The 25,192-nt window shown below is 45.4% G+C and overlaps 1 protein-coding gene across 1 annotated transcript; it reads left to right on the forward strand.

Annotated features, from left to right (window-relative positions):
* Positions 1 to 5,194: 5,194 nt before the first annotated feature.
* Positions 5,195 to 10,069, forward strand: CHCHD7 (coiled-coil-helix-coiled-coil-helix domain containing 7). Its single transcript, XM_054394732.1, has 4 exons — positions 5,195 to 5,296; positions 8,271 to 8,348; positions 8,874 to 8,972; positions 9,782 to 10,069. Exons 2-4 carry the CDS (start codon positions 8,295 to 8,297, stop codon positions 9,881 to 9,883), a joined length of 255 nt encoding a protein of 84 aa, XP_054250707.1. The 5' UTR covers positions 5,195 to 5,296; positions 8,271 to 8,294; the 3' UTR covers positions 9,884 to 10,069.
* The last annotated feature ends 15,123 nt before the right edge of the window (positions 10,070 to 25,192 follow it).

Here is a 25,192-nt window from a genome sequence, read left to right on the forward strand (position 1 = left end):
TTCAGGGCACCATTTTGCCTGACTAGCTGCAGAGATGGACGACCGTTAGAAGTGGTTGTGCTTTCAATGCAGTGCCTTTTGGAACTGCACAAACTTTTTAAAAGCTTCTTAATTAAAAAAAAAAAAATCTCAAAGTTCTACACTGGGAAACTAATTTTTTAGGAGAATTAATAAATAAGAAGTCCACACCAAGAGACACACTTCAACTAAGAATTCAAGAGAAGCTGGATGTATGGCAGTTTAGACTCGTGTATTTGCTGTCCTGCTGTAGACCAGTGTGGTTATTAACTTTTCAACTTTATGGAACAGGATTGATAAGTATTGAAGAAGGATTTTAATAGATTTACAGCTCCCCAGTTCACCTATAAAAAGTGGGGTAACTTTACCAACAACAGCCTTTAGTATTTGTTTCCTCAGGCGTTTTAGTTTTAGAAAATCTTGAAGAAAAAAAATAATCAAACTGAATCATATCTAGAATCAGAGCAACATATCACAGAGGAGATTAGCTCAGCCCTTAGAAGTGGGGAAGCTTTGCAAGCTGCTTCTATTTTTATTAAACACCACAGCATCCCTGGAAGGATAATTCAATTTTCTACAAAAGCAAGTAAATCAGTTTGTAAAAAACAATCCTAACAACACTTATCTTCTGCTGTTATTCTCACCAGCTGGATTCGAACTTAAAATTAAACCCACTTTAAAAGAGTATCAAATTCTGTGAGAACAGCCTTTCCATTTCCATCCTCCCTATGTCCTGAATTTTATCCTATGGTTGGATGCACTGAATTTACTTTGCAATACACAACTGTAAGTCAAGAAAGACACTCCACACACAACATGTGCTTCTTTCACCTTGACACTGCCAATGCCTACACCTATTTTCAGCATTACAGTATTAATGGTTTAGAAGCTCTTATTTTGATAAAAACATGGTAACACATGAAACACTTCATACTGAGAGTCACAGATAATACTTGAAGAGTTCTTAAATACTCTTCTCAGTACCATTAACTAGTTTATTGAAGTTAGTTCTGCACATCTACTACTGCCTATCTACTCTGGTACATTAAAAACACCAACACACGGTGCGCTGCTGTTCATTTATCCAATTTCTCTGTGGTTCAGGATAAAGTTACTTCAGTCAATGAAAAGAAAAGATTGGTGTAACAAATATTCAGGAAGGCACTTTCAAGTGTGAATTTTTGCTAACTATGAAAGAGATCTCTAAACCATAAAAGACAGTTTTGGAAAAAAGTGTTCATTATTCACTCCTTTATTCAAACTGATTATTTTTTCTTCCTTAATGAGCCTTGTTTTGGTTTGTTGTTGGTTTTTTAAATTATTTTTTTCCTTTCTTTTTTTCCTAGCCTAAGAGTAGTTAATGTGATTTAATTTTCACACTGTGAGTCACTGGAAAACTTTTGAGATTTCTTCCAAAATCTGTATCCCAGTCAACAACTACTGCACAACAGTTTCTTTGGTCACACATGCAGAGAAGCTCCAGATCATTTGCAAACACATGCCAGTCCACACAGAGGGCTAACACAACTGATACTCAACTTCCACAAGCTCAAAGAAAACACTTGCTGAAATTGCCTCCCTGCAAGCTCAGTGCTCCATCTTCCCCCAACAACCACATACCTGTACTCAATTTTTTAATCTACAAATAAAGACAAAGACCAAAAACCTCAAAGAAAACACTTGCTGAAAATGCCTCCCTGCAAGCTCAGTGCTCCATCTTCCCCCAACAACCACATACCTGTACTCAATTTTTTAATCTACAAATAAAGACAAAGACCAGAAAAACAAGGCACAGGTAAAGGAAACATCCTAACTCCTCAGAAAGGTATCCAATTGCCATGCAAAGAGGAGATGCTGATTTTTCTATATAGGATATTTCACTGAAAATTAAAATACATCAGAGCTAACAGGGAGAAGCAGAGCATTTCACATCATCACAGTTAAACATTTGCAAGTTAAAAATTAAGCAAAAAACTGAAATCAGCCCGAACCCATGCTAAAAGCATGCATGAAGGCACACATGAAACCAGACAGCACTTGGGATGATTTTTCTTGTTTTAAACAAAGCCAGAGGCAATTCTTCCAAGTGATGTTATAATTACACAAGGAAGGTGTACTTGTAAAAAGCCCCTACTTTGACCAATGAAAGCCTACAGCTGTTTTCACCATTTTCAAAACCTACTGGGACTGTTCAGAACATTTCAACATAGAACAAGCTCTACAATATTTTTCAACAAACTCAGGTGTCCCAAACAAAAGTGAATTTATTCAAAGTAAAAAACTAACACACTTCACAACTTCCACAAGATGTCTGTGAAAACTGCCCTGTGCACACAGGTCTCCTCCCAGGGAACTTACAGCTGGCAGAACAGCACTGGGTTTTAACATGAAACAACCAGGGACTATTTCATTTCTGCAACACCCATTTCAAAAAAAAAAAAAACAAAACCAAACAACAACAAAAAAAAAAAAAACCAAACCAAAAACAAAACCAAACCAAAACCCCACTCTCCAAAACACAGCATTTTAATTAACACACCAAGAAAACTCCCCTGAAGATCTGCCACACACAAAAGAATTCCCTTGATCCAAACGAATCTGCACGTTTTCCCCTGTTATCCTGCCTTAAGGTACCAGACCAGGGCCGATTTGATACCTTTCCATTAAAAAAATCAACAACGAAGCATCCCTCTGCTAGAGACAGAGGTGCTGCAGAGGTGCTGATAACCCTAGGAAAAGAGAAGCTGTCTCTTTAAAATGCCCTGCTATGTCCCTGATCCCACGTGGAACCAACATCAGCAGCACTTTCGCATTAACTTCAATGTGAGGTGAGATGAGGCATCATTATTTTACAGAAATGAACCGAGGAGGCTGCAGGAGACACTCTTGTTAGGGGACAAACAGGTGAACTGAACGTGCCAGGGAAACCAGCAGGCACGGGCAGAAAAGCTGCCCTGCCCCTGAGCCCTCTCTGCTTTCCCTATGGAGCATTACCTCAACCCCACACCACCCTAAAGAATCCAGTTTAAATAGAGGAGGGAGCCACCAGGAAAACTTGAAATTCAAAGGCAACGAAAACGCACTTTATAAAACCGGAAAGGTTTACTCTTTGCCTCACACATCCTAATTAGATCAGGAAAGTGACACTACAAAGGCATTACATTCCGGTCCGAAAAAAAAAAAAAAGGGGGGGAGAAAAAAAATGAAAAAAAAAAGAAACAAGGGGGGGGGGGGAAGGAAAGAAAAAAAATATTTACAAAATAGAAAAGATGATAGAGGAAAAGAAAGGAGCCTCCGTCCCCCCAAGCCCCCCAAACATCCGAAAAAGCATGAAAAAGGGAAGTTATAAAGCAGCACATACAGCATTTATCTTATCTAGGATCACTCCACATTACCCTCAAGTTATGCACTTTCTGCACTATCATCTCCCCCTACCTCTCTCTCCTGAAAGGGATTTTCACGTTTTCTCATTGTCGGTGGCGAGTTATAAGAGGCTTTTGCCTTTCCAAAGAATTCATCAACAAAAAAAAAATAATAAATATTAACTCCTTGCTCCCTGAAACCGTAAAACGGTCTCGGGAAGACACGGGTTTTATTCTGTTACCTTGAGGAAGAAAAGGGGGAGCAGCCCCGATTTTTAGGTATTTTTTGGCATTTTTTTCTGATTTTTATTTTGTTATATGCCTCAGTTCTCCCTCCATTTTGGTTGTTTATGATACTGACAACAAGCTGTCCCTGCTCTCTCTCTCTCTCTCTCCGGATCTCTCCTGCTTTCAGTTAGCAAACCCCCCTCCTCAATGCAACTCGACTCAGCACTTACTTGGGTTCACACTTTTCTCTAAACACACACCGATGGGGAAGGTAAAAGCTTCTGGGCCACTCAGAGGGGGAGAGCAGGCAAATTCGTTTCTTTATTACGAAAAAAAAAAAAAAACTTTTGTCCAAAAAACGACGGGAAAGGGGGATCGAGTGCCCCAAAGTCACTCCGGATCCCCCCAAAGACGCAGCCGCCAGGTCCGGGGGACACCCCACGGGTAGCCGGGTCCACGGGGGAAATTTCTGTGCGAAATTCGGCCGGTTTGAGGCGGGGGGCGAATTTATATTAATTTTTTCCCTCATTTTTCGGCACCGCGGTCTCTAATGTCTTCCGCTCCCTCTCGCCGCTCTCGCCGCTGTCACTGCATTCACAGCACAGGCTCCGGAGAGGCGAGGAGGGGAGGGGGCGGCCGCGCAGCTCCTGCTCCTGCCCCTTCCCCGCGTCGCCGCCGCGGCCCCGGCCCCGGCCCGCCACGGGGGTCGGTGGCGGGCACCCCGCGCCCTCCTGCCGTCCCTCGGGCAGCCTCGCCCGCTCGCTTCGCGAACCAACATAGCGCCGCGGGGAGGGAGGGGAGGAGTGGAGGAACTTCTGAGAGAGGGTTTTTTCTGAAAATCATCTCTTTATCCCTCCGAGGAAGGGGAAGGGGGGCACCGCTCGCCTCGCCTCCCCTCCCCTGCTTCCCCCCCTCCCCCCTCCCCGGGGGGGTCCGACGCGAGGTGGTGGGGGGCTGCGGGAGATGGGGGGAGCGGGATGGAAGGCAGGGATGGTTAACACAAACTTTTCCTCACTGCTCGCTGCTCCTCTCTCCTCTCCCCCCTCCTTCTCCTCCTCCCCCTTCATAATTTAAATAACCCTGATATTTCCCTGCTAAACCCCGGCGCCTGCCCCCCAAACCCGCAGCAGACTCACCGCGGGAGCCTCAGCATCCCCTCTGCGCCCCGTTTCCACCCTTTACAGTGTTCTCCGATTTTTCTGTAATTTTTTCCCCATATTTCGGGCTGGACGCGGCGGGCCTGGAAATTGTTTGCTTTCCCGTCTTTCCAGCAGCCATTGTAGTGTATGCGCTGCGGTGCAGCCCAGCCTGCCGCACACGCCGCGCCCACACCGCCCGCCGCCCACACGCACCGCGGGTTGGACGCCTCCCCCAGTCAGTCAGGGCCGCGGCCGCGCCCCGCCGCCGGCGCCTGCAGCCCGCGCCGCCCGCCCCGTTGGTGGAAGGAGGCGCCGCTCAAGGCCGGGGCGGACCCGCCGCCGCCGCCATTGGAGGCCAGACCTTGCCACTCAGCGCCACCGGGGCGTGGGCGGCGGCGGCGCTTGGGTCGGGGGGAGCAGCGAGGCCGGGAGCGGGGTAGGCTGCGCCCGTACTTAAGCGGGCTGCCCGAGCAGCTGACGTCTTTCGAATTGGAGACGGGCTGCCCCGCTCCCGCCCCGGGGCTCCCGCGTACACGGCCGGCGACGGAGGTGAGTGCTGGCGGCCCGCACTGCCGTGCCCTGCGGACTCGGGCACCGCTTCCCCTTCCTCGCCGGGCGGGAGGGAAGGCTCGCTCGCCCTTCGCCGCTCGCCCGCGGGATGCAAGAGCTCTGTCGCCTGGCCGGGAGACGGCGCCGGGGCCCGGGCTCCGCTGTGTAGCGGCAGGTGGAGCTGGGGGAAGCGGGCTGCGCTTGCGGCCGTTGGGCGGCTGTGGCCCTTGGGACGGCCGCCGTTACCCGTGGCGGGCGGGGAGGGAACGCGGGGCTCCTCCGCCGTCCCTCGCTTCTGGAGGGGACAGGCAGGGGCTGGGTGCCGGTGTCTCCTGGGTGCGGCGGCGGTCAGCCCGTCCCCTCGATACTTGCCTTGTGTCCCCACCACCACCGCCCCAAGCTCCCTTTTGGGCAAGGCAGCTCGGCCGTGGCGAGCGGACAGATCCGCCGGCAGCCTCCTCCCGCCGCTCCGCTTGTCCCGCTTAAAGAGCGGTGGAAAAAAGTGAGGGTTTGATACGGTGTTCACTCCAGGGTTTAGGGTTCAATTAGCCGGTCTGTATTGCAGCGTAATTAGCGATTTTGTGTGCGTGTATGTATATATACGTTTAAAAAGCAACCCAAGCACTTTTCAATGGGAGGCAGCCTATAGAAAAATATCCTGATGGTTTATGAACTGGAAAAGCCCTGGGGTTAAAGAGCGCTAGCAAGCAGCGTATTTCTCTGTGGTACAGTTTACAACTGTTAATGTGCTAAAGCGTAATTAAGAACTGTGGCATAGACAAGCCTTCGCTTGTGGCTGGTTCAGACCTGTGCTGGGGAAGCAGGAAGGGAAGGCTGTGCAAAACCTGGGGAGGGGCAAACTCTCTTCCTGCCCAATTGCTCCTTCACCGTTTCCCTGTGACCTGTCTGCCCTTCCAGCTGATAATGTTTCAAATCCTGAAGTGCTGGGGAGAGGGGGGAAGAGCAGCACGTGCAGCAGCTATCAGACCTTTTTGGTAGTATTAATTAATGTTTAAGCATTTGCCTACTGTTGAGCGAAGCAATTTCATGAGCACCTGAACTGCCGTTCAGTAAGTAGGTTTTTAAAGTCCTGCGTGTGTTGTCCCTTAAAACTGGGCACGCACGGTTGCAGACTCTGGTAGTGTAATCAAACTGAAAGCGTTAATTGCAGCCTGTGTAATGAGCACTGATGATGACACATCCAATTGCTCAGGAATACTCTTTCGGAGAGCAATGCTGAAGTCAGCCTAATGCTGTACACCTTGAGGCATGTCTGCTTAGATGGTGCTTGTAGCTGCTCTGTAGCAGTGAAACACAGATATAAACCTCTCCAATGGTTAGATTGAGGCATTGTGTTATGCTGCTTTTTCTTTATTTTACTTTTTTCCCCTCTCTCACCCCCTGAAGCCTGGGATGATGCTGTTTTATGTGCTTATGCTTGCATTTGAGTTGGAAGTACCTGGTCAAAAATCCTTTGCCCCTACAAAACAAAAACAAACCCAAGAAACAAACAAACCAACACCGAAACAAACCCCAAACAACCCAGACTTGTGAAGTTGATTTAAAACTGGGTAGTTCTCAAAGGGAAGTGGAAGGGTTCTTTAAAAGGCCTATTTGCAGAAAGGAATCAGGAGGAATGTGAAAAATACTCCAGGCACCTGAAGGCTACTTGACCAGGATGTAAATTCTAAGGCTTGGTCACCTGGAATAGCTTATTCTTACCCAAAGAAGAACTTTTGATCTAAAATGTTCTGTTCTGTCTATGAGCTACTAAGAGTAGTATTTGATTTTTTGTTTGCTGAGATCAAGCAAAACTGGCTTTTTGCTGTAGACTTGCAGTTACCAATTTCTGATGTGAACAGAAACACGTTTAAGTTCAGAATTAGCATCAGGGGGAAAAAAGAAAACGAGAATCTAGCAAGGTTGTTCTTTCATAGTTTCCTCTGTCAGTTGTACTGTAATTTGTTGCAGAAAGCTCTCTTCTTCAGCCTTGTGTTTCTGCTTGCTTTGGCTCACATTGTTATCTGGCCAACATTAATTTATTTTTGGTGAGGTTTAGTATTTGTTTGGAACAAATACCTGCATGGCCATGTGTGTGCCAGAGGCAATGTATGGGAAGTTGTAAAAGGAAGGAAGGTCTGCTGTTTGTCTTGATGTCATCATCTTGGATCAGGGTAGGTTGTTGGCTCTGAACCCTGTGTCTCTCAAGCTTACAGCTCCTGAAGTCAATGTCAAACTATAAACTAGAGAAAAATGTGTTTCAAGGTGTCATACACAGAGTAGTGAAACTTTTCCTATTAACTATCTGATACAGCAACACAGGAGATGGTTGGGCACTTGTTACACCTGGGAAAGCTCAGTGAAGATACAGATAGATGTGTTCCAGCTGGGGAGTAAGCACAGATCTGGCAAAGTTTACTTGTCCATTGCTCCCACACACCATTTATTGAAGTGTCTGTGGCGTGTTGGCTGTGAGCATCCTCTGTGGAGCTGTTCCTCTTGGACACAGTCACTTCCTCAGTGACCTGGCAGGCTGGTATGAGAGCCACCACAGTGGCTCCATTCTGTGCAGGATTTTGTCAGGGAGTAAGTCTTGGTGGCAGGCTGAACTTGCCTGAGTTGTCTTTGCTGTTAAAGCTTTTGAGGTAACATTTTTAAAAGCAGTTTTCTGGTGATCTCTCGTTTAAAAGACAACCAAACTGTGTGTGTTATTTGGAACAGGTTGCCCAGAGAAGCTGTGGAGGCTGCAACCCTGCAAGTGTTCAAGGCCAGGTCAGATGAGGCCTTGAGCAACCTGGTTTAGCAGGAGATGTTCCTGCCCATGCCAGGGGGGTGGAAACTGGATGATCTTTAAGGTCCTTTCCAACCCAAACCATTCTATGATTGGAAGGCATTTATTCCATGCTGAAGTTCAGTTTTAATCCTGAGTTACTGTTACAAGTAAATACTGAACCTGTTTCTTTTCTGTTCCTAGCCAGGGTACAAGTGTCTGTCTAGAATGTCCAGGCATGCACGACAGCTTAGAGACCAGGATATAAATCCATGTATAGCGGTAAGAAGATGACACTGGGATTTCTGTTTTATGTTTCAGTGTTAAATAATGGATTCTCTAGAGGATAGTTTTGTTTGGCACTCTTGCATTGGTGTTTTAGCATAAAGATGGGGAAATCTGGAGGTTTTCTGTTACAGCAAGTGTGAAATAGCAAGGAGTAATTCCTCAGAAATAGGAATAATACAGCTGATAGCAGTCTCCTCAGTTTTCTGCCTGAAGTCCTGGTTAGACAGGCTTGCTTGTTTTTTAAAGTCCCTTGTAGGTTTCACCAAGCATCCTTATAAACAACTGTGGACTCTATCGTTACTGTTTAGAGTACTAATGTCTGTTATCTCTAAATGAAGTCATTGCTTGGAATTGCTGATTATCCTTTGTGATAGATGTTCCTCTGCTCTCTCTGATAGCATGCTTTCATCTGAGAAGCTGCCTCCTATCTTCTTAGATATTCTGGGACTTGTTGGGGTTTTTTTATACACTGAGTACAGTAACTTCCTTCAGCTCTGAAGTGTGTTTTCCCTGTTAAAGGAAACAGATGCCTCTAGAAAATGTATGGATGACAACAACTACAACAAGAATATGTGCACTGCTTATTTCCTGAAGTACAAAAACTGCAGAAAATTCTGGGTAAGCACAGTAGATTTTCTAAGTTTCATTCCATTCTTTGCTTTAAGTACATTATACCTGACATGTTCCCTGTGTTCTTCAGGCTTACCTCATACTGACTGCTGCTCATCTTAAAGTGACTTACAGGCCAGGGTGGTCTTGATATTGCTGGAAGGCTTAAGCAGATGCATATAAAGTTGTTTTTTTTCACTTGGTTCTCCTAAGTTACTCTCTTAGATTGTGAGTTGGTTCTTGCAGTTCCTGGTATGCTTCCCTCTAAATTTGAGTCAGGTATTTCTAGTGATAAGGTCTGCTGTAAATGGATAGAAAGACAAAAGTCTTGGGGTCAGATAATCTCGTTTTCCATTGGTTTGGGTTAGGATTCAATAGCCAGCCTAGGAAGAGTTCATTCTTACTTGGTGTCCTTGCTTCTGTGTCTTTTGTGGTAGGGAAGTATGATGAGGAGCTATGTGCAGTTAGACTGTTCCCTGCTCTCTCCTTTCCTTATGCCATAGCAGTAAAGTGACTCTTAGCTTAGCCTTTAAATACATGTGCACAGTACCAGGAAAAACTATTTACAGGCAGTTGCACATTAAGTCTGGGGTAGTGTAATGGGAATACTGTAACTCCCTGTCTCCTGAAACAGCAAGCTAAACTATCAGGTGTCTTCAGTTAAGTACTAGTACATTTAGTTATCAGCTAATCAGGCTGAGTATCTCATTCTTGATAACAGAAGTACTCTTCCTATAAAGAATCCTATTCATGTAGAGCTCAGAGGCAGACACTTCTGAGAAGTCTTGTGTTCTCATGGTCCTTTCTTCTATTTTCAGCATAACATTATGATGCAGAGGAGAAGAAATGGGGTGAAACCAGAGATGCCCACAGCAAAGGAGAGAAAGAAAATATTGGAATCAATGGAGAAGCCCTACTGAGGAGAAACTTGCATTGATTGACTGTTTTCACTGTACATATGAAGACTTTATCAGTAGCAAATTGCCCTTTTATGAACTGGACTTAAGAGTTACTTTATCTGGGATTAAAATAAGATCTTAAGTTTTGAAATGTCTGAGTTTTCTGGGATAGAACTTCGTGGGTTTATTTATATTCCTCACCATGGGAACTTGGCCTCTGACTGGAAGATGTGGATATCAACACAACCTGTGCCTAGACACTTTGGAAGTAGAAGCTACCTCGCTTTGGAATGTGAAATATAATATTAATGGGGCTCACAAAAAGTCTGGTGGAAAAGAGGAGGGGGCTAGTGAGTCTTGCAGTGTAGTTCTAAGGATGGAGCAGGTTGAGAGACTGGTATGTGCAACACATCTCTTGTATCCAGCTGTTGTCCATAGTATGGATTTACCATGTGTGGTCTTACTACTGTAGCCACATGAGTTGTATTGTGTCCCTGCTGGTGAGCTAAAATCCCAAGTCCCACAAGCTTGTCATGGGGTCTGCCACTGCACTTGTCACTTACAGCAGAAGCTTGCAATAAATCATATCTGCAGCCTTTGCTTGTTAGAAGGTTAGAGAGGCTGAGGATAGAACTGAGCTCCTCAGGTCTGAACCTAAGTAGTGCCTTCTGTGGATAGTAAATAGATACTTGGCTGGTGGGGGTGGGGGACTTGTAGACATGTAAACATATCCTCTGAGTGACATGGCAGGTTTAACTATAGTACAGCTATCTAAGACTCTGGACAGCTGAAGTCCTGGGTTTGGAAATGCTTACTCATGCAAGACTACAAAGCTCAGTTTAACAGACACACTCATCTTAACTGGGATTAATTCCTTACCTAAACTGAACAACTAAGTGCAAATGGACTGCTTTCTTACCTCCAGTATTTTCTGGTCTGGCTTAAAAGCTTGCACCCTGTGGTCAAACAGAAAAATCACCATTATGAGCTCAAGTTTCAAGTGAGATCCTTTAGGATTTGCTGTGATCAAGTTGGCAGAACTCTGGCTGACCTCACAGAGGATGGTATAAGTGTTGTCTCTCTATTTAGACTGTTTTGGAAAGACTTCATGGCTTCCTGTTTCTCCTTCTGTCTGGCTTGGCTTGTTTCTTTTCACTAGAGACCTATTTGCTTAGTGGGATTTTTATGCTGTTTCCACTTTCCCCCTTATTTGACCTGACTATTAACTAATGGAGATCTGCTTTTCCTCCTCTTTTATCTGTTCTCCTTGCACATCTCAGTTTTGAATGGATTGATCACACCCTTGCTGTTACTGATGTGTGTAACTTTATGCTTTCTGAGTCTGCCTTTCACTAAGGCTCTGCTCAGGTTAGTTCCTGGCAAGGGAAATAGGACTTTTCTCTAGTAAAGATCATCAGATTCTTTATTCCAAATTACTTTTTCTGCATTTAATTTTTTTTTATTCTGAAAATGTTGTTTTCATTGTTGTGTGGAACAGAGAAGAAACTTTAATTACAGATTCAAAGGCTCTTTCTTGCCCACTATCTTGTTGCCACTCTTCCAATACCCTCCTACCCAGTACCAGCCTTTTTGCCCATTTGGCACCAATTATTTTTTGCTGGTTTGAGCATTTTGGTGTGTACTCATTCCAACATTAATTTTTTCCTAATAGCTTTGTTCTGCCTCTGATCTAATGATGTTGCCCAGCAATGACTTTCTAACACAGCTGCTCTTGAGGGTCTTGTGTTCCTTGTTCTCCTTCTCTCAGTGAGAGAAGTTCTTGCTTTCATTAGTCACACTTAGCCATAATACTTCTTCACTGGCCATGCCTCTATTTGGTCTTCATCTGCTGTTTTGAGGGAGCTGATTCTCTCCTTTTCCTTAGGGTTGTGTCTCTGGACTCTTGTGGGTTTGTTGCCTTGCTTGTCTAAGGGCACCTTCTCTCCTACTTGGCACAGGTTTGTCATTTGGCACCTCTGCTGTATGTATCTTTGGGCATGTTCTTTGTTCCTGTGGCTTTAGCTACTATTCTAGTGCTTGCTGTTTTCTTCTTGCTGTGCTCATGGTCTGGGCTTACATTAAAATCTGATGGTTCTGTGCAAGGAAAACGAACATCCCCTGATGTGATTGTGCTGATTCTCCCTTGCATAAGCTCAGCTTCCTCAAAGTCATCTCCTTTATCCTAGGTTTGCTTTACAGGTTTTCTTTGAGTGTAGAAATGCCCTTTCTTTTCAGAAAGTCAGAGGAGGGAGATGTGTTCCCTGCTTTCAAGCATTAGTGCAAGAATGTGGGGTCACAGGGCAGGCTAAGGCACATGTAATGCAAGAAGAGTGTTCTAATATTAGACTTCCTGATCATCAGTGGGCACATGTGGGTAACCTCCCTGTGAGTGTTAGGACAAAACTGAGTTTAGTAAAGAATTGAGGGCAGTTTTAAGCAGTGACCCTGTAGATTTAATTCAGGTAACAGGTCTTCCTTTGCAGGGTGAGAGGAAATGGCCTTGAGTTGCAGTAGGGGAGGTTTAGGTTGGGTGTTAGGAAAAATTTCTTCACCAAAGGATGGTCAAACCCTGGAACAGGCTGCCCAGGGAAGTGATTGAATCATCATCCCTGGAGGGATTTAAAAGTCTTGTGTGGTGCTGAGGAACATGGTTTAGCAGTGGACTTTGTAGTGTTAGGCTAATGGTTGGACTCGATTATCTTAAAGGCCTTTTTCAGCCTAAACAGTTCTGTAGGGACTTTCATTAATTCATTTATTTCCATTGCATGTGCCTTATAGTTACTGCTAAGTAACCCAACTTTATGAAAAAGCCTGGAAAGCAAGTTTTCCTCCCTGTCAAAACCTTTCAAGAGCAATCCATTAGTTCAGTCTGAGTTTTCATCGTTTTTCCCCCTCACTGGAGGTTGCTGTTCCTGCTTTCACTACTGAAGCTCAAGAGTGGTAAGTTATGATTGCTGAAACATAGGCTCTTATATATGAAGTGATTGAGTTTTCCACTAATTTTTGTAGTGTGATTGACTGTCTTTGGTTGTGAGCCAAAGATAATGCTCCTTTCCTATACCTGAGAGCATATTCCACACTTCACTGAAACCCTGAGGGAAGCTGAAGCCTGCCAGTCTTAACTGGGCAGAAATTAACTGGGCTGAATCCTTGCTTTTGCTAAAGCACACTCCTGTGCACCCAGAAAACATGACCCAGTGGAATGAATTCAGAAGCAGGAGGAAGGGCTGTGGGGCTTGGTTTTGTTCAAGGGGCTGGGATTCTTCATTTTGCTTGTGGTATGAGGAGCAAATCAAGGTAGTGACATTTAATGTTTCATTTTCTTTTTGTTTGACAGCTGGATGGTGCTGTTGCACAGCAGACTGTATGGAAACAGCCTCATTCCACCCACTATTGGCTCTTTGGAGCTTTTTTTTTTTCCTTCAGCCTCTTCCCACAGACAGCAGAATTCAGGCAGGAGAAAGGGAAGATTGGTGCTGTCTCTATGCTATAAACAGAAGAGGGGGGATAAGAGTCTACATCACTGCTGGAAAAGGAGAGATTTCAGTGCAGCCTGAGCAGCTTTGGAACATGGTCCTTGAAAGAGTATTTTTCACTGTGGTCAGTTGATTACACTAAGCACTGAGCAGCAGTTAGAGGTTCCCTGCCAGGCCCAGGTGGATGTGCAGACTCTCACTTGTACACTGTACCATCTCAGCTTTCCCATTATCCTGCAGCACAAGGCCTTTATTTGGCACTGGGGACCTTCTGCTGCCATACTTGGGATAAGCCTGTGCTGTTGAAGGTGTTGGAAGAAAGTCAGCTTGCTCTAGAATCCCAAAAGCTTTGTTGTGCTCAATAGCTGAAACTTTAAAGGACAGGGAGTTGCATGTGCTGCAGCTCTGAGTCTTATTTCATGGTCTCTTAATAAAGCTCCTGCACTCCTGTCACTGAGGGCATACAGATGGGAGGTTTCCCTAAACCTCCTGCAGAACAGGTAGGATGAATTCAGAATGTAGGATGCTACTGTGCCCTAGTGCCTGTGGGGACAGCCCTTACCTCATGCTGAAAGGATCTGCACTGTTAAAACATCTTCCAAAATAACTATGAAAAAGTAATCAGTGTGGAAAAAACCTGGAAGAATAATGGACTCTGGCAGGCTTTTGTTCTCTTGCAAGAATTTGGGGAACCTAGAGGAAAGAGTTGTTCAAGTATTGAAGTAGTAAGAAGTAAACCAAGCATATTGGTGCTGAGGCTTTGACATTTCTGTTAGAGCCTGGTTGCTAAGGAAAACATGAGAAGGGAGTCCTGCCTTTGTAGTGACCAAACACAGCAGGTCTTGGATAACACACACTGTAAGGTGTTTTATGCCTTCATGAATGTAGTAAATGAAATCAGATTTTGGATGATTCCTCTCCATCCTTTAGGTTTTTATCTTCATGCCTTCTGTCTCAAAATCCTCTGCTGAGGATTTTCAGTTTTCAGGCCATCCTCAGGTCACACATGATTACTCCTGCACTGACAACTGAGCTGCTACATGAGCGCAGCTAACTTGGAATTCCTTTGCAAGGTGCCTGTCTCCTTTCAGCTGGGGTTGTTCAGCCTGGAGAAGAGAAGGCTCCAGGAGGCCTTAGAGCAGCCTTCTAGTACCTGAAGGGGATCTACAAGAAAGCTAGGAAGGGACTAACTTACTTTTTTCAAGCTTCTGGTAGCCTTTCCTCAAGAACTCTTTCCAGTCTTACTTGTAGGCTGGTGCATCACCTTTAATTTGGGCTGTCAGCTCTCTGAGCAGCAACCTGCCATTCCTCATTAGTTTGCAGGATGCTGTACATGACTGTGGCACCAGGGAAAGAGTCAAAACAACACTGAAGTTCCCCAGACTGAGAGCTATGACATATTTTCACATCCTTCTGGTGCTGGAGTCATGTGGCAGATGGGCTAATTATTATTAGCAGTTCTTTCCCTAGAAGGCTCTTCTGAGGAGAGGCATGAGAGCCTTCTCCTATGAAATGTTTTCTCCTGATGCTGTGTGTGGGAGTAATCCCTTCATTCTTTATGTAATAACCAAATCAAACCAATGGGTTGGTGTGGCTCTCCCACCAGCAGGACAGAGGTTTCTCATGGTGGTGTGTTTCTGAAGCTAGGCATGCCTCTATTTTGTTTTTAAAGCACATGGGTTTTCAATTACTGTTGAGAATTGGTTTCTATATTCAGGCTTCCCCCCTCTCTTTTTGCAAAAGTAAATGGTGGTATTTGCATTAACTTCAATGTCCTTCATACCCCAAAGGATCACTCACATTCACAGCCTCCCTATTTCAGGAGCTGTGTGGATTTTTTGCAGCATTCCATTTGATCAGATTATGGAACCCTAGCCATGATCTATTCAAATGTATCAGGAGCTGTTCCACAACCTGTTAGTGCTGTTGATTGCTTTGGGATTTTTTTTTTGTTGTTTGGTGAATTAAGTTTTGCATTGCACTATTTTGACACTCAATACTCTTCCTTAGAATTCCTACTACCCTTGGGTTACTTCTTTAGCTGTTTAATCAGCAGCTGTGCACTGCCAGCACTCACTGAGTGACCTGGAGGTTGGTCTCTTCTAGGTAACAAGCAATGGGACAAGAGGCAATTACCTCAAGTTGCACCAGGGGAGGTTTAGGTTGGATGTTAGAAAGAATTCTTCCCTGAAAAGGTTGTCAAGCCCTACAACAGGCTGCCCAGGGGAGTGGTGGAGTCCCCATCCCTGGAAGGGTTTGGAAGGCATGCAGATGTGGTGCTGGGGGAGGCTGGATGAGGCCTTGAGCAACCTGGTCTGGTAGAAGGTGTCCCTGCCTATAGCAGGGAAGTTGGAACTGGGTGATCTTTTAAGGTCCCTTCCAAACCATTCTATGATTCTGTGTGCCTCTGGGCTGGAGGGGGCAAGGCAGAGCCTGAGGGAGCAGCAAAAGACAGGGAGTCAAGTGCTGAAGCCACAGCTGCCATCACAGGTCAAGCAAAGCTTGCTGTGCCTGGGGCTTAGGTGTTCAAAGCTTGAGTGCACAGGGCTGTGGTTCTTGAGGGGGCAGGCAGACAAAACCTAGGAGGAGCCATGATTTCCTAAGCATCTCCAGCTGGGCAGTTTTAAATTGTCTTCTTGAGAGTGTGCCAACCTTTTTTTAGTCCTAGGTGTGATCACGTTGCAGTTAAGTGCTTCAAGCACTTGTGTGAGGAGCAGAAAGGCCCTGAGAAGGCTCAGGGGTAGGAGGGATTTACCTACCTAGGTGTTAAAAGCAGTTTTCAGGTTTCTGCCCTTTAAATTTTAATGTTTGAAACCCTGAGAATCAATTACCTCAATTACCTCAACTCTTTTAGGGTTGCTGTGGGACAAGAAGAGTTCACAAAATGCTTTGGTTTTCTGCACTGCAGAAAAATTGCCAACCAGGAGTTGGCAGAGAGCATCTCTGAGTATCTCTCTTGGCCTCCTCCAGTTGGCAGCTGCAGGAGATCAGCCTGCTGGAAAAGCTGCTGTAAAGCTGGATGTGAGCAGAGAGCCAGCTGCTCCCTGTGTCAGGGAAACCACCTCAGTCTGACCCAAATGGGTACAGATCTGCCTGCTTTTGGACTGCTCTGGACATGCAGCCTGGTGCTGGTGAGGTTATTTCTTGCTGATTGCTGCTGATGCTAATTGGGCTCTGTGAAGCAGTGAGAAGCTGACACTGTTTCTAAAATCAGAGCAATCTGCTAATTTAAGATGTTCATGGATTTATTGATGGGTTTGTTTGCATCTTCTATCAAGTCTAGGATTATTGTTGACACACAGAGAATGATTTCATGGGCAAGACTGGCCTCAAGTTGCACCAGAGCAGGTTTAGGTTGAATATTAGAAGAAATTTCTTTACCAAAAGGGTTCTCAACCACTGGCACAGGCTCCTTAGGGAGGTGGTTGAATCCCCATCCCTGGAGGTGTTTAAAAGATGCTGAGATGTAGTGCTGAGGGACATGGTTTAGCACCAGGCTTGGTAGAGTTAGAGAATGGTTGAACTTGAGGATCTTAAAGATCTTTTCCAGCCAAAATAGTTCTGTGATTTATTTCCAGTTCAGCTTTCACGTCTCTGGGTTCTGCACCAACCCCAGAGAAATAACATTTGCTGTTCAGTTAAGGATTAATCCTTCTGATGAGATGTTTCTGACACAGGAGGCTCACAGATGTTCTTGCCCAAGCCTTTAAAAGGACATTTGACATGTGGCGTTGCAAGAACATATTCAGCAAGTTTTAGGTAAGCAAATTGACTTAATTTAATAAACTGCTTTTCATCAAACTAGATGGAGCCAAATCAAGGCCTTTGCCAAGAAAGTTATTTTTATTAGTGCAGTATAACTTGATGCTTCCTAAGCTATCTGGTCGACAGTGTTCTGGAGAGGAAGGAGCAGGGCTGGTGTTGGAAGGTTTCCTGTGGAAAGAGGGTGGCTGTGGGAGCACAGAACAAGGCAGAGCTGCTCCTCCCCAAAGGCTTTAAAGCAGGAATTGAGGCTGGGCTACAAAACCCAAAAATTTGAAAAGAATCCCAGTTTGAAAGGAAAGCCAAAGGAAGGTGAGTGATTTTGTGTGTCCCATTCACTGCGCTCTGTTTCATCAGTGATAAAAGCCTGAGGGAGATGGAGTAGGAAAATCAGCACAGCACCAGAAAGCATCCTAGGACTCTGCTTCTGGTCTCACAGTAATTTGTGGGCAATGAAGGCTTTGGCATATGCAGAGCTCTTTCAGAAGCACATATTCAATGCAGATCTCCACACTTCTGGACGAGTCATCCTCTCCCTGTACCCCAAAGACAGAACCACTGAAGTCAGGAGTGTAACTTCTCCAAAGAGAGATGATTGCACCATTCTCTCTTTTTTTTTTTTTCTCCAGAAATTGCCTTCCTAGATCACTTTCCCTCCTGAAGGATGTGTGTGGGGTTGCAGAGATGTTGTATCTTCACAGTGAGTCTTGCATGAAGCAGTATGGATCCTGTGCTTTTGGTTTTGTCCAACACAGAGCCTGTCAGGCAGCTCCAGATAATGTTGACTCCCACAGTATGTAGCCAAATGACCTAAAAAAGTCTTACTCAAAGAGAAAATAAAAGTTACAGCCTTTGTCTCCCCACCTCAACCCCCTGAAGAGCTGCATAAAGATCAGATTTCTTTAAGAGATATAGGGAGAAGACTTTGTTTATATTCCCCTTATTTACATTACAGCAGTGGTTTGATAGTCCCTGCTGTTTCTGGGTAGGCAGCAGGTAAAACACAGCTTCCCAGGCTGCTAGAATGACAATTTCACACCACAGGCTTTTCAGCAGGGCTTGTGACAGGACAAGGATCAGTGATGGTTTTAAACTAAAAGAGGGAGATTCTGCTTGGAGAGAAGGAAGATATTTTTTTACACTGAGGGTGGTGAAATACTGGGAGATGCTCCATCCCTGGAACCATTCCAGGTCAGGTTGTTTAGGGCTCTGAGCAACCTGTTCTACTTGCAGATGCACCTGCTGACTGCAGGGGCTTGCACTAGGTGACCTCTGAAGGTCCCTCGTGCCCTAAACCATTCTATGATTGTCACAAGGTGCAGCAAATGAGGACAGCCTGTTGAAGTGTTCCTCTCTGCTGAACTGAATTAAAGCCATAGGAGACACAAGGTGACATCCAGCTTCTTAGCAGGTGTGGCATCTGCTCCTGACAACTTACCTGGGGGTGTAGCAAACATCAGTGCTGAAGATTAACTTCACCTATGGACATGGAAAGAAAATGTCCACAGCCTCTGGCCACCCAGAGCTGCTAAAGTGTATTTTGATTCAGGAGAGCCAGCAGTAGGAAACCAAAGTCATTTTCTTTCTACTCCAGATCAGGTACTTTTCTTCTTCAGGTACCAAATTCTTGAGAGAAAATAAATAATTAAGTAAATAAATAATCTGCCAGTAGCTGTGTGCTCCTTACATCCACCCTGAATTGTGCCCTGCTGTCAAGGACAGCTATTACTTTTTATTTATTTATTTATTTAATATTATTTATTAACCAAGAGCAGAAACACAACTCAGAATTGCTCACACAGCCCATCCTACCAGCTGGGCTGTAAAATAGGAGGCAAGGACAGGCAGCTCCTGGCACCTCTGCAGAGGCCATCTCTAACCCTGTCACAGAGAGGTGCTGACCCAGGCAAACCTACACCAATGGCCCCACAGTGCAAACCTCTGAGCCTCATGCCCCAAAAACCCAACTAAAGAAGTGAAAAAAGCCACCATGAAAGCAGAGAGGAAACCAGCACACACCTAAGACTCTGGAGGGACCTTAGAGAGCCTTCCAGTGCCTGAAGGGATCCTGCAGGAAGGCTGCAGAGGGACTTCTCATGAGGGTGTCTAGAGACAGGCAAAGGGGGAATGGTTTGAAGCTGAGGGAGAGCAGGGTTAGACTGGAGCTGAGGAAGAAGCTCTTCAGTAGGAAGGTGATGAGGCTCTGGAACAGGCTGCCCAGGGTGGCTGTGTATGCCTCCTCCCTGGGGGTGTTCAAGGCCGGGTTAGATGAAGCCATGAGCAACCAAGTCTAGTTGAGAGGTGTCCCAGCCCACAGCAGAGAGGATGGAGTAGATGATCTCTGAGGTCCCTTCCAACCTAAGCCATTCTGTGACTCTACGTAGGCATTTACATGTCAGTGTTGATTGCTTCTGTATGATCACAGGCAACTTTTCCCTCTGGTGAAGCCATCACATTTTAGCTCTCAAAACTAGAAGGGTATTTTCTCCCTCCCTTCTTTAAGATCTGTTTAAACTATTTGGATGTTACTAAGCTGAGGATAATTCAAGCAAGAGGAAACAGAATGGAAATAAAGAACGTTTGAGAGCATTTGCAGACTTGTTTTGGTATTTAATAACAGAACTATGCTTTAATAAAAAAATTAAAAGTCTTCTGGAAGATGAGGTTTATTGCTCGAGTAAAATCTGGCTTTTAAAATAAAAAGTATGCAAATGTAGGCTGTAGATCCTTTCTCTCTGTCAAATACCTTTTAGAAGTTCATATCCACCTGCAGTGTCAAATCTCCCAACTCAGCAACCAGCAAAAGCTGATCCTCAGTCACCGATGGCTCTGAGGTTCCACCAGAGCACAGGGCTGGGGAAAGCTGCTGTCTGTGCCCTGTTTGTTTAGCTCTGTGGCATCCCCACAGGATTGCTGTGGTCACAGAGCCAGGCATTCTGAGTTGCAGAGGAGGTTTTCAGAATGGAAAGCTGTGATTCAAGCAGTGTTTCCTCCCTGTGACTGCTGACCCTCTGGGTCTGCCTTAAGCTACACTTGTAGCATGAAACCCACTCGATATGCCTCAGATCCTGACCTCTGACTCTTCAGATGACACCCCTGGTGTTTGTACACCTCATCTGGGTTCCTCAAGAACCTGCACCACATGCTGAGTTCTCCACTCCTCCTCCTGTCTGAGGAAGTGGGGGCAAAAAAGGAGAGAAGCCACACGGATATCTTGCTTCCACTCATGCTCCTTTACAGAAACTGAGCTGGGTTGGGAACTTGGAGCCTAGTTCCAGTCCAGTTTTCTTGTCCTGAGGTAAAGCCAAACTTTGCCTTTCCTATGAGAAGAGAATTGTGCCCACTCTGTTCAGCCCCACCCTTGGTAGCAGAAACTCTGCTTTCAACCCAGGCTGCAAGGTCAGAGTGGAAGTGCAGCAGATGCCTCTTCTCTGTGGAAACTACAGATCAAAGTGATTTTTGAGATGTATTTTGACTGCGGCCAAGTATTCTAAAGCCTTACACAGCTCAGCAATTTGCTTTTCCTGCTCTGTGAGTTAATGAATAACCCACTGTGTACCTTCACCTTGCAAAGTTTGGTGTTTCTTTGTTGGTTCCAGCAGATAAAAAGCAACTATTTATTACTGATGTTCTTTTTGGAGTGATCTCTGAGCTCAGTAAACAAACCGTTGTAAGGTGAATTAAATTGTAGGGCTGAGCTACCTAACAGCTCACCATTACCAAATGGGGAGACCCTGCCCCTTTCACTCCATCTCCTTGCCTAGGGACAGGCTCATTGTCCACCTCCCACCAGTTCTCACACTTGCTGGATCCTTCACTGAGCTGATGATGCAGCTCCTGCAGGGTTAATGACCAATTTGATGTAATTTCACACTTAAAGTGGTTGTGCAAGCACTGGGCCAGAGAGCTACAGGCAGCACACAGCATCTGCTCCCAGATAGCCAGCTGTGGTTGCTGCCCTTCTCTTCAGTTGGGAACATTCAGGCCAAGAGACCTCCCATGTAAGCCTGGGTTACCACCAACTAAAGTGATGAGTCAAGACTCTGACACAGCTCACATCCTCTGTGGCTCACCAGAGAGACCTCTGACACCTAAAGACTCCAACTGCATGACAGGGAGTTCAGTTCTGATTTTCCCATCTAATTGTTTGACTTCATAACAACAGAAGTCTAAAAAAAAAAAACCAAAAAACAAAAACAAACAAACAAAAAAAACAACCACCACCAAAAAACCCTGACAAACCAAAGCTCTGAGTATTGCTTCCTGTTTTCTGAAGCTGAATCCAGAACCACGCTTTTGTGTAATGATGATGAACTGTGAAATAAAATTGCCTTTTTCCCTGTGGGCTTTGCAAGAAAAATTGTAAACAATATTTTTTTTTTTTTTTGCAGAAAAGGAGAAGAAAAAAAAAAAAAAGAGCTGCAGGCCTCTGGGCTGTCACTCCCAGCTGGCATGAATTAGTGGAAGAAGGTTTGTTGTGTTTCCTTTCCCCAGCTATCCACCCCTCCCTGGGTTTTGGATGTGCTAGCCTTGGATGGGGATGACTCAGCTGCTGGTGAATCACCTGCTGCAGTGCTAAAAGTGATAGCTTGGCTGATAGCAAGCAACAGGGAGCTGTCAAGGCAGAATAGCAAGAAAATTGTCTTCTGCAGCTGGATTTTCCTGCTTGCACATCTAGATTTGCTGCAATTAGCAGTGGTTGCACAAATGTCAGGTGACTTCAATCAGTCCTGCTGAGATCTTGCTTAATGAAAGCTTCCTTGAGTGACTGCTCCTTCCTGAGAGGGCTTTTCACTGGCATTGCTGTGAAGCTTTCTCCAGCAGAAAGCCAGCTGCTGAACAGCTGATGTGCAATGTAACTGGGGAGATACTGCTCAGGGATGTTCATAGATTCACAGAATGGTTTGGGTTGGAAGGGACCTTAAAGATCCATCCAGTTCCAACCCCCTGCCATGGCCAGGGATACCTTCCACTAGCCCAGGTTGCTCAAGTCCTCATCCAACCTGGTCTTGAACACCGCCAGGGAGGGGACATCCACAACGTCCCTGGGCAACCTGTTCCAGTGCTTACCACCCTCACTGGAAAGAATTTAATCCTAATCTCCAGTCTAAATCTCCCCTCCTGCTTTTAACTGCTAACATGGAAAGCAATGGAGTATTTCCAACCAGAGGGATTGTTCCCAGGGATGAGATCTAGAAAAGCCTTCTGAATTGTGCTATTTCAAATTAGTCTCTTCTGAGTTGGTGTTGGTGGCAGAGAAAGACAGGAAGAAAAACTGAAAACTGCATGGAAAGCTTTGCCAGGCTCTACATCCCCATGGAACTGCAGCTGTGCAACCACCTGCTAGGGAGGACATCGTGGAGAACCTGTTGTCACTGTGTGGTGAGTCTCAATGGCCTTCACAAGCAGAGGCTCTCTGAGAGACACAAAACAATGCCAGCTGCCCACTGATGCCAGATGACCAATTTTAAACCATGGATGAATGGGCCTTTGGGGCTCTTTAGTTCAGTATTGGTACCTTCTTCCCCTTATAGATTCATAGATCACAGATTGCACTGGGTTGGAAGGGACCCTCAAAGGTCATCTTATCCAATCCTCTGGAGTCAGCAGGGACACCTCCAGCTAGATCAGGCTGCACAGGGCCACATCAAGTCTGATCTTGAATATTTTTAGGGATGGGGCCTCAACCACATCCTCAGGCACCTGTCCCAGTATTTCCCCACTCTCATTGTGCAAAACTTCCTCCTAAATCTGCTCTGCTCCAGTTTCAAACCATTGCTCCTCATCCTCTCCCCACAAGCCCTTCTAAACAGTCCCTCCCCAACCCTCCCATAGGTCCCTTTCAGATACTGAAATGCAGCTTTAAGGTCTCCGTGGAGCCTTCTCTTCTCCAGGCTGCACAGCCCCAATTCAATTACAGTCAAAGTAAAGCTGTGGATCAGGCAGCTGTCTGCTCTCACCACAGCAGCACCAGCTGCCCCACTGACAAGCAAGCAGACATTGAGAGAAGATCATCTCCAAGTCTCTGCCCTGAACCTTGCTGAGGACCAGCACACATTTTGCTCTCCACCAGCTGTGGGACAGATTTGTACTACTTAATCTAACCAGCAATAGTTCCTCAAGTGCCTGAAGTTTGGAGAAAACAGTCACAGCTGCTTTGGCTGCCCACCATCAGGAAGACCGAGTTTAGTAAGTACCAAGGAAAAAACTAAGTTTTCTCTGCAATGGGCAATTCTTCTGCTGGATGTTGTTTATTATGGCTTTTGTGGTGTGGTTTAAAGCACATCTGCAGCTCTCCCTCATCTGAGCCCTGTGGAGAGCAGCAGTATCATGGTCCCTGTTCAGCAGGCTGGGCAGGTCACCCTTTCCCAACAGGTATTTTGTATCACCTCTGTTGGGTTCCTCCAAGCCCAAATCCTCCTGCAAACTGCTGACTGCACAAGGATGGTTAAATTCTCATCCACGTAGGGCTGAGAAAACTGTGACAAAAAGGAAACAGTGCAGCAAAGCCAGGGGGAGTTCAGCACCTGGCAGGACCCAGCTAAATGAACAAGTGTAATTCTATCAGTTCTTATCTTTGGAACAAGTTTGATTAACATTTTTGTGAGGGAAGGTCCAAGGAGGTGGCAGAATCCCAGCAGCAGCCAGGGTAGGTCACAGCCATGCTTGCTGGCTCTCAACAAGCCTTCAAAATTAGTCTTACGATAAGCAGGTTGAGAAACAGATAGGAAAGATACTCAGAGGCATTTCTCAACTCAATTTTTTTTCCCATGAAGATCCCACATCTTTAATATTAAACAACATTCCATTGTCTGGCACAGCAGACATTGCACCTGATGCTGTTTGAGGTTCACATCACCATGTGCAGGAGCACACACACCCCTCAAAGTGGCATGGAGCACTCTCTGCTCTAATCCCATCCTATCCTCAGTGGAAAGGCCCTGCCAAGCTGTGTGCTTAGTGGCATGACAGCACACAAACCTTAGAGCCAAAGCAGTCTGATCAGCATTGCACTGACTCATTTGCCTTTTTTAATGGCTTCTCCCTCCATTCATTTTCAAGCCTCCAGCCTAGCAAAGCTGAACTATTTCCCATTCTGTTACCTTCACTCTGAAGTTAAGCACAAGGTCTGTGTAGGGAAGCTGACAAGGTAAGATTTTTGTAACTCACAAGAGAATTGCTTTTGTTAAGAGAGATCTTCTTTCTTAAACGGGTTATACTCCATTTACAGTGATGCAGTTTGCTACTTGTCTAAAAAAGCAGTAAGATAACAGCAGCAATTTATAGCAGCCCTTTCTCCACACGGACAAAATACAAAGGTTCTTCATATTTTCCATCCAAGCCTCCTTTCAGTCCAACTTGGGAGTGGTAACAGAATGAGAGCCAAGGAATTTCCAGAAATCTTGAAGTGCTAGTAACTCATTACTGACATGGTGCCATGAATATTTGGTTGATGAAAGTTAGATGCAGGACCATTCTGCCCCTGATTAGCAGAGTTTATCAAGGCAGAGATCAAAAAAAAGGAGATGCAGGGACCATAACACAGGCCTCAAGGAGGAATCAGAGAATGGCTTAGGTTGGAAAGGACTTCAGAGATCATCTCCTCCAGCCTCTCTGCAATGGGCAGGGACACCTCTCAACTAGACTTGGTTGCTCAAGGCCTCATCCAGCCTGGCCGTGAACACCTCCAGGGAGGAGGCATCCACAGCCTCCCTGGGCAGCCTCTTCCAGAGTCTCACCACCCTCATACCAAAGAACTTCTTCCTAAGATCCAATCTAAACCTACTGTCCCCCAACTTCAAACCATTCCCCCTTCTCCTATTGCTAGACACCCTTATGAAATGCATCCCAACAAAAGTCCAAGCTTCTTTCTTGCTTACACAGTGGGCAAAGAAGCAGCAGTAGAAGGGTTGTTACTTCCCAAGTCAGGAACAAACCCTTCAGCATTCTGACATCAAGAGACTATTTTTCAGCTGCTACCTTTTCTAACCCCCTTCCTCACCTCAAGTTGTCCTTCATTTAAGTTTTCATTTAGTTTATTTAGATCTATTGGTGTTAAAATGTTATTTAAAATATTTGTAGGTGGGTACAA

The sequence above is a fragment of the Indicator indicator genome, chromosome 31 (genome assembly GCF_027791375.1).
Source record: "Indicator indicator isolate 239-I01 chromosome 31, UM_Iind_1.1, whole genome shotgun sequence".
Classification (NCBI taxonomy): Eukaryota; Metazoa; Chordata; class Aves; order Piciformes; family Indicatoridae; genus Indicator; species Indicator indicator.